Source organism: Chlamydotis macqueenii, chromosome 11 (genome assembly GCF_036417535.1).
Source record: "Chlamydotis macqueenii isolate bChlMac1 chromosome 11, bChlMac1.mat, whole genome shotgun sequence".
Lineage (NCBI taxonomy): Eukaryota > Metazoa > Chordata > Aves > Otidiformes > Otididae > Chlamydotis > Chlamydotis macqueenii.
Window position 1 is genome coordinate 16,246,402 of NC_141566.1, and position 14,308 is coordinate 16,260,709.

Consider the following 14,308-nt stretch of genomic DNA (forward strand, 5'->3'; position numbering starts at 1 on the left):
AAACTGTATTTATGATACATGCAGGCTGACAAGCCATAGAGATGATGTCCACTTTTTACCCTGCAGTTACTGGCACATTAAATACCACGCCTGGACACCTGAAGGGCTTGCATCCTTCGTCTTCTCCCTCTCACATGTCCTGAGAGCTGAAGATGCCCCTCACCCCCATTCATGACATTACCTTGAAGACGCCCCGCCCGATCCAGCCAGGACCAGCACCTCTGCCCATCACTGGCAAGAGCTAGAAGGGAGCCACATACCTCGGGACTGACGTCAGGTATGTTAAGACTTTAGATACGATCTCCTCGGGCACCTCGTTGAAGCGAGCGTTGTCAGGGAGGGTGATAATCCAAGCCTTGTCTTTCCCTCGGCCACCTGGAATAAAGACAAGGATGCTCCCCTGGGTATGCTTGCGAGGAGGGCCAGCAGCAACACCCAGGGCCAGCAGACACGTCAGAAAACACCCTGCCATCATTACAGAGGGGTTTTTACACCATCAGAATAGCAAAGCCGGGTCAAATCCTGCCTCCGATTTCAAGCACAGTACACACACACACACCACACGAAGAGGTGGTGGAAAGAAACATTCTGGGTACCAGGTATTTCCTTTATTCACCAAGCATACTTTACATGGGACAGCAAAAGAAGTCAGAAATACAAGGACAAACAAGGGCGCTGGTCTGGAACCTAGAGAAATACATTTCAAAGCAAAACCCTCGTTAATGCGTTGAGTGTTTGAAGGTAAGAATATTTTACAGTATGGCTCGAGACAGGAAACTAATAGGCTCTTTCAAACTGCCTCAATGTTTTATTAACAACATTTCTAGTGGCACTGGAGACTACCTGATGGATAATATCCTGCGTGGAGTATCATTTTGCCAAATAGCGCAGAAGTTCGCCCGGAGTATTTAATTACCACACACAGAGAGAGACCCTGGCGAAGCTCACCGTACTCACCAGAAAGAAAAGCAAACTCTTTCATCAGATCATCACTGATGTCCTTTGCACTGATGGGTGTCGCAGTTTCTGGAAAAAAAAAACAGAAGCAGCAGTCAAAAAGGAAGCAAAAATCCAAAGGAAACACATCTACGTCTATCCATGTGTTAACCCAAAGGTGGGTTAACACATGCAGCTTTCCCAAATTATACAGGAAATTTTGTAACAAAGGACGTATGGGTTCTCCTAGAAAGCAATGTTTCTAACGTCTCTAACCGGGCAAAAGCCTTCAGTCAGTAGCAAATCTATCCTATCAGATGTACCAAGGGAGAACTGCCTGGGAGCTTGAGTGCTCTCCCCTCAACAGGGTATACCCAACATTTCGAGTTACTAATTTTACTCCCCTATTTGCAGGCTCCCCCAGTGTCTCCCAGCCGCGGCAGTGTCATGGGCTGAGGTTTCCGCTAGGAATGGCAGCGTCCGAGGCTGCCGCACTGGGAACAAGGTTGGGTTTTCAGACTGTTATAGTCTTTAATTTTGAGCAAATAAGCTTCTCAAATCGTATTTTCACCTGGCATGGGGCCACATGCACTGGAAAGGCTGTTGTTCTTATGTTCGGTTATTAGATTTCTTTTTAATTAAATAATGGGAGAGGCTGTTTAATACCATATTTAGCACACTGACCGTTCCAGTGCCAACGAAGCACATCGGAACAATATACATAATTTTACCTTTCACTGGGAGAAGAAAACAAAAACCAGACTCAATAAACACCAGAGCAGCTTATTGCTGGCAGACATTTTTCTGGATTATCTCTAAATGGAATGATAGCTAAAAATTAAACATCCCTGTTCCTGCAAATAAATGCTTTCAAGCACATCTATACAGATTAAAGTCCTTGTGCTTTCTGATAATTAAATTTTAAGCACTGATTATTTTACAGAGTTGGTCCTTTCGGCTGGCTTAAGTCACACAGGCTGCATACTTCAGCACACTCCAGCATAATCAATATTTATTCTATTGCACTTTTCCAAAAGCTTTCTGGGTCACTTCTACTTTATCTAAGGACTTGTCAGGCCTTTAACCAGCTGTGCGGAGCTGCGGCACAGCTGGCCAGAGGTGCAGGAGGTGGGTGCACCCTGCACTCCCCACCGCCCATGGGCAGCTCTGCTCTTCTCTGCACACATCGCTGTTTTTTTCCTCCTGTAGACAAAAATGTTATTTTTTGTTTGTTAAGGATCAAGCCTCAGTCCCACTGGCATCTACAGAAACATTCTTGATTTTAACAGACTTGGTCTTGGTAGGAAAGAAGTTTGCCTTGCAAAGTATTTCAAATATTTCCCTCTCATTCAACCGCGTCACCTAAGTTGAGGACAAGCAGTGGCAATAGATTTCTTCTCTATTAATTGATTTTTTTCTCAACTATTGAGTTTCATACCGATAAAAATCACATTTAATAACTTAACGAGCTCCAGCACATGAAGTAGATGATATTAAACACGTGGGTCTGTGAAAATAGAGGACGAAAGCCCAGGGCTGTGCCTCAGAAAGGCGTGGGGCTGGCGAGCAGCTCGGCTGCGCTTGCAGCCAGGCTGAAGCCGGTCCTCAAAGCCAGCTCACCTCGCCTGCCCTGTCCACGGCTGCCCCCGAAAACGCAGCCGCTGCCGAGCCTGGCAAAGCCGTGCCCCGCGCCGCAACGCCCGCGCACGACTCAGGCGCGCAGCAGCAGGAGCAAACACAGGGTTTACAGTAAATGCGGCGGTTGTTTCCGGTTCTGCGGCCGTACGGGAGGGAAATGATGGTTTATTGACAGCTGTCCAGGAAACAGGCTGGGAACAGGGGGTTAACCTTTGCATGGTAAAAAAAAAAACAAACCAAACAGAAATCACTTAATTAAAAAGTTGCACAAGACATTTTCTCACTGAGAACAACAACAGCTTGCAGCCTTAAACTAAGCCGGAGACATACTTGGAAAAAATGTAGCATTTTTCCACAGATATTTTCAAACTTTGCTTTCCAGAAAAGAAAGATCATCTCAGAAACGCACGCTTTAACCTCAGAAGCTGGTGCTTATTCTCTCACATCTCTTAGCTGCAATTTCCCAACAATCAGCCTGGAAACTGCAAAAACCAACTTAGGTTTCAACCCCACCTGCGCTGGGGGGCCGCGGTAGGGCCTGCTGCGCCGTGCTCACTGCAAACGTGGGCGCAGGCGAGCCCCGTCACGCAGAGCCCGCCAGCAAAGCAAGCACGGTCAGGGCCATGCCAGCAGGTGCACCTGGCATTTTGGGGTCTGAGGCTCAAAGCACCATAAGACGGATGTCCCCACCACACTCAGGAGTGATTCAAGGAGGGACCCGCTCTGGGAGTCGTGGTTTGCAGCGAGGACCTTGCTCCCCAACATTTCATCGTACTGAAAATTTCATCATAGAATCACAGAATGGTTTGGGTTGGAAAGAACCTTTAAAGCCCATCCAGTCCAACCCCCCTGCCAGGAGCAGGGACATCTCCAACCAGATCAGGTTGCTCAGAGCCCCATCCAACCTGGCCTTGAATGTTTCCAGGGATGGGGCATCCACCACCTCTCTGGGCAACCTGGGCCAGTGCTCCACTACCCTCATTGTAAAAAATTTTTTCCTAATATCCAGTCTGAATCTACCTCCCTCTATTTTGAGACCATTACCCCTCATCCTGTCACAGCAGGCCCTACTGAACAGTCTCTCCCCGTCTTTCCTATAGGCCCCCTTGAAGTACTGGAAGACCGCTATAAGATCTCCCTGGAGCCTCCTCTTCTCCAGGCTGGACAGCCCCAGCTGTCTCATCCTTGAATTTGGCACAGAGGTAGAGGTCCAGGCTCCTAAGCACCCTCATAACTTCAAGTTTCTCACTTCTCAACTATGACATTTTTGGAAGAGGGCACTCAGCACCTTCAGAAAAACAGGCCCTTCCGAGCAGTCCCAAGTTGAGCACCCAACATAACTCATTTGAGGAAAAACTAGGTGGGAGTACTCTACTTCAGGCAGTGAAGGCTCGGGGAGCACTTCCCTTGCAAACCCTCCCCATCTCCTGTGGGGCAGGAGAACCCATCAAGCACTGGAGGAGCAGGACAATTGCCCTTTGGTCAAGTCAAGGCACAACAACAGGCTGATTGTGGTCCCATGAGAGCTGCTCCTTGGCCAACTCATCGCTCGCTCTGCATTGGCCATCGAACTCAACCTCCTGGGCAAATGTTAGGGGAAAATCAAGTGCTGGCATCGACTTCGCAAGCGTGTTGCTGTGCCTGCGGCACATCAGTTGGATGTTGCTATAAATCCTGTACAGAAGCATGAGCTCTGTCCTCAGATATTAATCTCTGGAAAAAGAGCAGTCAAAGACAGTGGGGTATCAATGATATCCGCCTCTCAAACAAAGCTTCAGTTGACGTTCATTAGCAAACTGAGTATTTCTTATTTGAAGGACACTCCTGGGACAGGAGTACCCAGAAAGTACAGAAAGGACCCCAGGGTACTGCCCAGCACTGGCTATGAACAGCCTGCATCTCGCTTGGCACAAGGCGGAGGAAGTCAAGGTTTCACGCAACTCCATTCGTTTATCTTAAAAAGAAGCTTTGTGATCATCAACTACCATAGAACAGAACTGCCGATACAAAATCAAGCCTGAACCCCCTGCGTTACAACATCCCAGAGCTCTTCACAAACTGCACAGCTGGTATGACCTCAGGCTTTAGGGTCTCACTAAAAAAACAGAGCATCTGGATGATAAATGGTCGTAATAGTGTAGTAACTTTTTTATATAGGCTCTAAGCTGGGTATTTAGAAAACGCTGCTGCAATTATTACATTCAGACTCCTCTACGGAGGAGAGCGTTGCCATGACACAGAGTTTTGGAGGACGCGTGAAGCCAAGCAAGGAAAAGACAAAAGGGAAAAACTAACGTGGCTCGGCAGGGAGCCCCACTGAACCTGTCCTGTCCCCACCATTTGGTTACACAGCCCAGGACATTTTGCTGGATCCTCTCCATGGGACCGTATCTCAAGGCCTCTGCGCAGACTGCAGCTGTAAGAACGATGCTTCTTGTTAGAGACCTTCCCTTTCGAGGCGATTCAAGCACAGCGGGAGTTTCACATACAGTGGAGGTCTGCAGTGACATTCAGAGAGGGGACAGCTACAGTCTGAGTCCAAATTCCTCTCGGAAAACTCAATTAAACTCTGAAGCTCTTTGCTCTTTGGTAACTATTCTTTTCTTTCCTTTTGTTTTCTAACCTTCACAGGCCCACGGCATCTGCAGACAGCAGCTGTGGAAGGCATCTGCCAAGCTGATGTAATAGTGCCTTACACTTCACAACGCTGACCAAATATTGTTCGCAGCTATAAAATCCATTTGGAGATGGCTTTGTTGTGAATGAAGAACAGCAGCTTTTCATGCGAGGGTTGCTGCCGTAGTCTAGGAAACAAAACTGAAGTAAATGAAATGAAAAGGGTAAAGGATCACATCAAGCTCCTCCATGATCTGTTTGTTCTCAGCTGTTTGTCCAATTGGACATCTACACCCAACGAAGCACCATTTATTTGCTGTCAAGGGAGCCTGCAAATCACCACGTTTGTAACCTACTTCTGCTTTCCTGGTGACTTTCTGGGCTAAACAGGGTCATCAGCCAGTGTCTGTCTCAGGTTGTCCCACCGCAGGAAGGCCCACTGGCCTCCAGAAGTTCCTTTGAGGCTAACGATGCCCACATCATGGACCTACACAGACCAGCAGTGTCTGCAGGAAGGTCTGGTGCTCAGGGAGTTTCAAAGAGCGGGGTTTCTCCTGGCTGCCATGGGCACCCCTATCCAAGGCCAGTGTTGGTGTGAGCCTCCCAGAACAGCTGATGGAGCACCAGCTAGGCTGGGCATGAGGATTAAGCCATCCTTATCTCTTCTGCTTTGTGCAGGAACAGGAACAGAAATCCCTGAAAGCGGAGTGCCCCAACCATGAACACAGCGCAATGAGAAAGGGCCAGAGCGGCCCTTTCAGCTTCTCCAGCCAAAGCTGCAAAATCAAATACTCACTGGGGCAAAGAATCGAAACACAGCCCTATATCTGAGGAGAAATACTGCAATTTCCCCCCGAACTCGGTCCTGTTGCCATACCCCCTTTCATAGCCACAAAGCAGCGCTCAAAAGGAACGACCCTGCAGCCCATCGCGGGGGGCACTCACTTTGCGTAAGGGGAATTTAATTATCTGCAAAAGCCAAATAGCTCCTCCAGGAAGAACAACAGAAATCCATCCCGGAGCAGCGGTTGGGGCCACAGGTCACTGCAGGAAACCTGGGTCTCCATTGCCCCAGTGCACGTCCTAGCCGGCGAGCGGCTGAGCCCAACCCCGCTTTTTCACTGAGCTGTTTCAAAAGATTTTGGATCCAACCCAATACACAACAAGAAACATTGCCATTCTTCCTATCAGCACACCACGTCCAGAAAGCAGGGTAGAGGGAGTAATTAGAGAAAAAAAAAAAAGTTCTATTTTATACTGTCTGCAAACTGCCCTACCAGGAATGGCACGCTTGCACGAGGTCTACGCACAGCCTGTCCAACAGCGCGGTGCCGAGTGACACAGTGCCTGTCCCTGGGAAGGAGCAGGGCTGGAGCGCGGAGGCAGGCAGGCAGCAGCCGGTACCGCCCGGGCACTGCTTCAGCCAGCAGCTTCCCAGGGATCGTGTCCCACCTGCACGGTCTCCAAGAGGTAAGCTCCCGACGAGCTTACACCTGGAGCAGGATCCTAATTCCCACATCACCGGATCCACCCTCCCACCTCTCCATCCTGCTCCGTACCTGCCCGGGAACAGGATACGACGTTGCGTACACACGGAGCACGTGTTTATGCCGCGCTCATGGGAAACGGAGCCAGGAGGGGCTGGCGGCCGGCCAGGCAGCACGATGCCGACAGAGACACCGTACCGAACGGCACGTTCATTAGGGAACGTGCGGCAGAGAATGGGACATTGTGCTCCTCAACAAGGCCAGCTGTATTCACCAAAAGCTTATTGACAGGACCTGCTCCGAGCAGAGGACTCATAGCCAAGGTCCTGAGGCCGCTTCCTGGCTTTGAGAGTAAACTCTTCGGTAGCCGGGAGCAAATCGTGTCTGCCATGGCTTCAGTTCCTCATCTGCAAACGGGAACAGGCACAAGTGCCAGAGGATACGACGTCGACAAAGAGCCAGGAGCATGTCTGATGACAAGAGCAAAGACCCCAGCAGCCCCCATCCTCCAGGCCAATGTAGATGCCCACGGCTGTATGGGTCATGCGAGAGCTGGCATCAAGGGGCGGGTGATAAAAACCCCATTGAACTAACTGTTGGACTAACCTGGACAGCCAGGTAGGAAAAGGTCTCCACAACCCACAGGACTGGTTTCTGGATGCACCAAAAACCTGAAGGTCTCTGGATCAGTTGTGAGGTCCACCAGCCAGGATTCGTGGCTTCCTCCCTGGGGACCTGAGGCCAAGGGATCATTTTTCCCAACCAGTGAGTTCACAGCAAGCTGGCTGACAGGGGCTTGCAGGTCCCGCACCAGGGACTTCTAAAAATTCACTGGGCAGAAAAGCAGAGGGGCCTGCTAATAAGAGACATTTCTACTCTATTCCACCAAAGTAATCCAGAGCATGTGGGGATTAACAGCCTTACGCTGCAGTTACACCTTTACAGCTGAGGTAAGAGTCTGGCCACAGATTGAGACCCGTGGGGACCTTTTCCCCGCACGGCGAATACCTCACGGAGCAAATTCACCTGCAGCCATCTCGGCGTAAGAACAACTGCTGCTGCTGCTGCGCTGAAACCTGGCACGTTCAACAGGTTTCAGGCGGTGCGGCCCTTCCCCGTGCCAAGCCGGTGGCACAAAAGACCCATTAAATATTGATGGCAGAAAGCTTCCATACCCCTGACTGCTGCGAGCATCTTTGTTTCGCGGGGACAGCTCGCACTCCGCCGCGGCCGGGAGCTGCAGGGGGGGCTCTGCGTCCCCCCGAGCCCGGGGCTCAGTCTGCAGGCACCTCTTCTTAATGCCAGCCAGTTGAAACCAGGTCTTTGTTTGGAGGGAAAGATTAGCAATTCGATTAGGTTTCTAAACGTCTGCTTTTCTGGCAGATGTGATGTATCGATCCCGAGGAAGATGATGGAGCTCCTCAGCCGGTTCTGTCAATAGCCTGATGGCAAACCTCCACCGGCCACGGGCGAATCTCTCGGTAAATCCTCGGCTTGGCAGACGCGCTCACCAAACCAGCACAATATGGGGGAGAGGGGATGGCAGAGCTGCACCCCAGGAACCTGGCGGGAGGTGTGCACAGACAGGGTGTATTTAGAGGGAGCTGGTGGTTCAGGTGCTGGCAGCACACCCTGGTCCCCAGGCTACCGGTGGCCTCGGGCTCGCCCCAGTAGCCCGGTGACGATGGCTCCAGGCATGGGTGGCCCTCAGAAAGCTCACTACGGAGGCAGCCCAGCAGCAAAACACCTCCTTCAGAGCCAGACGGGACAGACGCTCGGCAGCAGCCGCTGCCACGCCACCGTTTCAAAGGGACCTGGCTCCCGCAGAGCCATGCCCTGCACAGGACAGCCACCCCAGCGCAGCCACCACCCTCCACAGCCGCGTGGGCGCGAACACAGAGCCTCTGGAATCACCGCAGTCACTGTCTGTGTGCGAGCATGCCCTAGCAAAAATCATGATTTTTCACCAGGAGCATCATCTCGCGTCACAGAAGGGAACCTGGGGCGGCGACGTCAGGCAGGAGCACATCAAAAAGACCCAGCGATTCAAACAGGCCGTGGAAAGCCCCGGGAGGGTTAGTCCATCACCAAGCATGACGGCTTGCTCACCACGCCAGCTTCAACGACTGCTTAAATTATCCTTTGTCAGAGCAGGAAGGATATTTTAAGGAAAGCCTCGCTCTGTTTGCAAGCTCTTTCTTTTACCTCTCCCCAAGCACCCGCTCCGGCGCAGCGTAGGAGGCAGGATACGGCGCCAGATGGTCCCTTCTCCTGACCTAGCGCCTGTGCTTCTCCGCCGAGGCCTTCCCGGGCTTATCTGGCGTCGGTGCTTCAGCGCAGGCACACATCCCCATCACCCAAACCTGGGAGTATGCTCGGCCAAGAAACCATACAGCAAAAAACAGAAAAAAAGTGAAGCTTCTGAAAAACTAGAATGACTTTTTCAACAGGCTTAGATGTATACACACTGAGGGTAAGGGCGCAAATGCAAAAGAAAATGCTGTGAAAGAAAAAAAGGATAAGAAATAGGGAGAAAATGTTAACTCAGGCTTGTGGGCCATCATCCAGGCAGCGTGCCTGTCCCGTGGAGGAATGTCCTCACGGGACCAGCTGAATCATCACCTCACAATAGGAGCCGATTGGCGGGGTGAAGAGGGATCGGATGGCAGCGTGTCCAGGCGTGCGCAGAGCGACCCTGGATCTGGCCCCGCGGCCAAGGAGCCTGCGAGCCCCGGGACAGGAGCCTCCCGCTCCCGGGCATCCCTCCTTCCAGCAACCACCGGCGGGGAAAGGCCGGCTGCAGAACAGCAGGAGCACCCAGGGCTGCCGGCAGGACAAGGTGCAGCCACCTAAGGATCCCACGTTCCCGGGAACGTCGTCCTTCAATACAATTTTGGGAGCTGGAGTGAGAAGAAGGGTTCCCAGGAGCCAGGGCTGAGCCGTGCTGCCAGCAAGGAGGAGGATGCTCAGGGGTTGCAAAAAAAAAGCCCAGGGTGTCCCTGTGGAGTTTTGTGGGGGGGAATCTCTTCTAATTTAGATGTAACAGCTGGCAAACTGTGGAAGTTTTGCTCAGGAAAGGCGAAGCAAAAGGAAACAAAATGGCAACAAGGCGTACGCATTATCTCCTGTTACTGCTGTGGCTAACCTAACACGAGGGAACGCAATACTGGATGCTCTGAAATGTTCACATCCAATCAGAAAAAACATCTTCTCCTATCACCCCAACTAAGCACAAGTTGCTAAAGATAAAAGCCAGCTCAGCTTTACATGAATTTACATCTATTGCAAGAAACATAATAAAAGTTTCTCAACGCCCACCCTCGTGGGTTCAAACGCAGTGTGGGAGTTGAGAAAATCTCGTTTCTTGCATTTCTAATACTTCGGAGCTTCGATGTACATTTAATTTTCTCCTATTCCCAATTTCAGTCACTCCTCCCTTACGGGACACTCAGGAAAGCCTCTGCAGGCATTCGCACACCAGCACCGGGGCGTTTGCCAGCTGTGCAGCGTGTTCAGCATCTGCCACCAGCACGCCACCACCGCCAGCCTCCAAACCAGAGCCCCTTCAGCACAAAACACTTCCAAAGCCAAATAAAAACACCCACGCATCAGTAACCTCCCCATCATCACTGCGTACCACGCAAGCGCTCCCTCTTCCACACCAAACTCCAGCTTTGCACACAAAGGAACTCCTGGAAGACGTAACAGCAGTAAATCCTTGGGCCCCATTACCCACCTAGGAACCTGGAATTCAGTTCCCTGGAACCGCTGGAACAATTTATTGGCTTTCCCAGCCCTTACGGCCAGGAAACTGAATCGTACAGCCAGCTTCCCACAACGGCTTCACCTGAAAACCCTGCTGCTAAGTGGGGGAAACTAAAATCAATTTTCCCGAACTGCAAATGGAAATGCTCAATTCCGTTGAGCAAAAGCACATCTCCAAATCCAGCTCACCGCTTTCCTGCGGCAGGAGGACGTCAGAGGCACAGGAGGTGAGCGGGAAAGGACATAGCTAGCGTTTGCTGTCTGTCTCACACCCCCCAGCCCTTGGACAGACACCCGCGGGGCAGCAGATGGGTAACTGGCTCAGCCAGCGCGGGTTCCCAGGGAACCCTGCCCCGGCAGCTCCTGACTCAGCCCCGCCGTAAAACCAACTCTGGCATCGCCCGGGAGGAAAAGGGATCCGGAAGACGAGGCAGCCCCACTCAGCCACTTCCATCACAGCTCCTTGCACCCCTGTTCCTCTGCCTTCGATTTCACCGCGCCAGGGAAGCTGTCAGATGGGATGATTGAGGCTTTGGCAGCGGAGCAAGTTGAGGAGCGTGGGACCTGAGCTGCACTGGCCGCGCGTGCCGGAACGACCACCGTCGCAGCGACACGTGTCAGTCAGCACAAAGGTGCCCATTTGCAGGACGAGGCTGAGGGCATCCGCCTGGTTTGCGGTTCTGGGATTTCCTTGCAGGTTTACCTGCCAAACCTGACTTTAACAAAAGGCTCCTACCACAAGCACAACCAGCGGCGATATCCAAGCTCTGGACTCCCCATCTCCAGGCACACGGGGGAAGCTCCCTGTCTCCAAGCATCCTCCAGTTCGGTGGCACTTTGGAAGACTCTTTTTTTTTTCCCCCACCCTATTTTACACTTCAGTTCCTCCCCTCCCACACAGCCCTGCTGTCACTTCACTTTTGTCCTGGTAAATGAATGACAAACCACTAAACTGCGGTTGTAGCGAATGCGATGTAGGGAGAGGAAGCACATCCCACGTACTACTGACTGCTCCCAGGATACTACTCCTCTGCGGTCCACCCGAAGGGGTCCGGACCGACGGCGGCACAGAGCTTTCGGAGGCTGCTGGCCCTGTGCTCCTGCAGCTCTCCAAGGGAGCCCAAACCATTTTAGAGATGAGAACGGCAGTAACAGGTTTAGGATTTTTACAGGCTTGTATCTCACTGTAAGGCAGATATGGGGGAAACGTCGCCTTCTAAGAGGAACAACCAACAAGTTTCCAGTCCTGGTGCATGAAGGGAAATGGTTAAAACATGGTCCCAGATCAGGCTGAATGCTCAGAAATCAGCGATGGGGAATAAAACCTCCTGATTTATTTTTAATCTCATGATTTGGGGAACCTTACTCAACTCTGTATCTTTTTCAAGATCTCATTTTAAGAATCTACGCAGATGCCAAATCACGTCTCCAGATCCCACAGCTATATCCACACAAATGTGCCTTTGTGGAGATATTTTGATTTTGTATGAGCATTATACAAAGGTCATCTGCCAAGAGCTGGTTACAAGACAGGGCTCACGCGCACGAGAAACCCGCTGCCCGCTTTCACCTGGTTTCCGTTGCATCGCTCGTAGAAAACGTTCACCATCTGCATCCTCATCCCCGTGTCACCCAGCTCCTGTTGCAGCAGCGTGTTTCATCGCCGACACCAGCACAGGGAGGATCAGTTGGGTTTTTTTAATCACATCCGTTCAAGTAGCATCCTTTGCCAATTGACCCCTGCCTACATTTTCCTACCCTGTTTCAGGGTGCGGGCAAATGAGCAGGTCAGCACGGGTCCGGCGGGCAGGGCAGCCCACAGCGGAGTGGAAGATGCTGCCGTGGACACTGTCCCAGAAGAGCAGGTACACAAGCATCTCTTGACACATTGGTAAAGTCCTCACCTGTGACTTACCCCCTGTTAAATTCCTCCCGCACCCTAAAATGTGCTTTGCAAAGAGGTCAAGGAAATCAGAATTAGACTGGAAGCTTTTTTTGGGTCAGTGTGTCTTTTTTGTGCCCGGCACGGCTCCAAGCCAGCTGTGAACAAATCAGGAATGATGAGTGCCTTCACCTCCTGACAAGGTACGCATCCTCCAGCCAGGCTGGAGTCACCCAAGATGCCACCACCTTTCCCGGCTTGTGAAAGATGGCAAAAAAAAAAAAAAAACGCTTGTTCTCCCCACGAGAAAACAAAATAACAAAAAAGTCGGGGCTCCACACAGTTGATGAGCAGATCATTGTCCATCAAAGGACACACGGCGGAGCAGCTTACGGCCGGGGGTGAGGGCTCAGACTGCATTTTCTTCCCGCATGGAGGGAGGGTGTGCAGCCCCATACCCACAGCGACATCCCAACCCTGCGCGCTCCCCAGCGCAGCCTGGGTTCAGGCGATGTTTAAAGCCCAGGAGATGAGGGAGGGAAGAGGGGCTGTCTGACAGAGACACACGCTGTACGCACATCGACTTTTCTACTTCACAAACTGGGAGCGGGCACACCAGAGGCACCGAGCTAAGATGCGACTTCCCAGGGAAGACTTCTTTCGTTTCAGCCACGGGGGCGTCTGAGAAGGGGACTTAGCACTGGCAAACATCCTTCTGCTCACCGAAAAGCACCTCTTTTCCTCAAAATGCACGCTGAAGGACGTGTTAGCAGCACAACGTGGAAGAGCTTTTCCTACCGAACCGAAGCCGTTCTGCCCCTGACCATGCAACGCATCCAAACAAGTAACATCCCAAGTCCTCAGCAACCCCCCGCTCCCCAGCGGCTCCCCAGCGGCTCCCCAGCGGCTCCCCAGCGGCTCCCCAGCGGCTCCCCAGCGGCTCCCCAGCGGCTCCCCAGGCAGCCGGACCCGAGTACCAAGGAACCCCCCCGCGCCTCCCCGCCCGGCCGCCGGCTGCTGCGGGGCCGGGCACCGCGGGCTCCCTCCGCCCCGGTCCCGGGCTGGCAGGGGCGAGCCGGGGGCCACGCTCCTCCAGCGGAGAGAGTGGATCTGCAGGGGAAAGCCCTTCGCATCCCCCCCGCCCCCGCCCCGCCCCGGACCCCCGTGACCCCCGCACCGGCCCCTCGGGGTTCGGCAGCCCCGGACTCACCGGCGGCGGCGGCCTCCAGCAGCGCGGCGGCCCGCAGCAGCCGGTAGTAGCGCTCCATCTCCCCGGCCGAGGCACCCCCCGGCGGGGGACCGGCCGGGGCCGGGGCCGGAGCCGGGGCCGGGGCCGGGGCCAGGGCCATGCCCCGCGGCTCCGCTCCGCCGCCGGCACCGCTGCTCCGCCGCCGCCCCGGGCCCGCGCGGCCGCCGAGGCGGGGCCGGGGGAAGCGCGCGGCAGCCGCGGCCGCCCCCGCCCGCCCCCCGCGCCGCCCGCTGCCCGCCCCGCGGCCCCGCCGCCTCCCGCCCGAGCGCCCTCGGCGGGTTTTTGCTGTTCTCCTTCCCGCCTCCTTTTCTCCCTCTTTTTTCTCCTTTCCCTCCCCCTTTTTTCCCCTTCCCCGCTCTTTTCCCTCCTTTTTCCCATTTTCTCTTTTGTTCCTTTTCTTCTTTTTTCCCCTTTTCCCTGTTTTTGTCTTTTTTTTTTCCTTTCTTCCTTTTTCCTTTTCTTTTTTTACCCCTTTTTCCTCTTTTCCTTTTTTATTTTTTTCCTTCCCCCCTCCTTGTTTCCTTATCTTTTTTCCTTTTCTCTCCCCCCCTTTTTCCTGTTTTATTCCTTTTTTCATTTTCTTTTTTCCTTTTCTTCCCCTTTTTCTCCTTTTATTCTTTTTCCCCTTCCCCTCATTTGTCATTTTTTTTCCTTTTTTCCATTTTTCCTTTTTTTTTTTTATTTACTGCTACTCTCCAGTGTCCCCCAGCACACCACCCTACAGCCAGAGCCACT

At 52.8% G+C, this 14,308-nt stretch overlaps 1 protein-coding gene across 1 annotated transcript in view; it reads right to left on the reverse strand.

Moving 5' to 3' along the window:
• MCF2 (MCF.2 cell line derived transforming sequence) overlaps positions 1–13,661 on the reverse strand; it is a 58,678-nt gene extending 45,017 nt beyond the window's left edge. Inside the window, exons 1-3 of the mRNA XM_086756295.1 lie at positions 13,535–13,661; positions 958–1,026; positions 261–375 (exon numbers count right to left, since the gene is read on the reverse strand). Coding sequence (XP_086612421.1) covers positions 261–375; positions 958–1,026; positions 13,535–13,592 — 242 coding nt within the window. The 5' untranslated portion in view covers positions 13,593–13,661. The remainder of the gene's footprint in view (positions 1–260; positions 376–957; positions 1,027–13,534) is intronic.
• Positions 13,662–14,308: the final 647 nt, after the last annotated feature.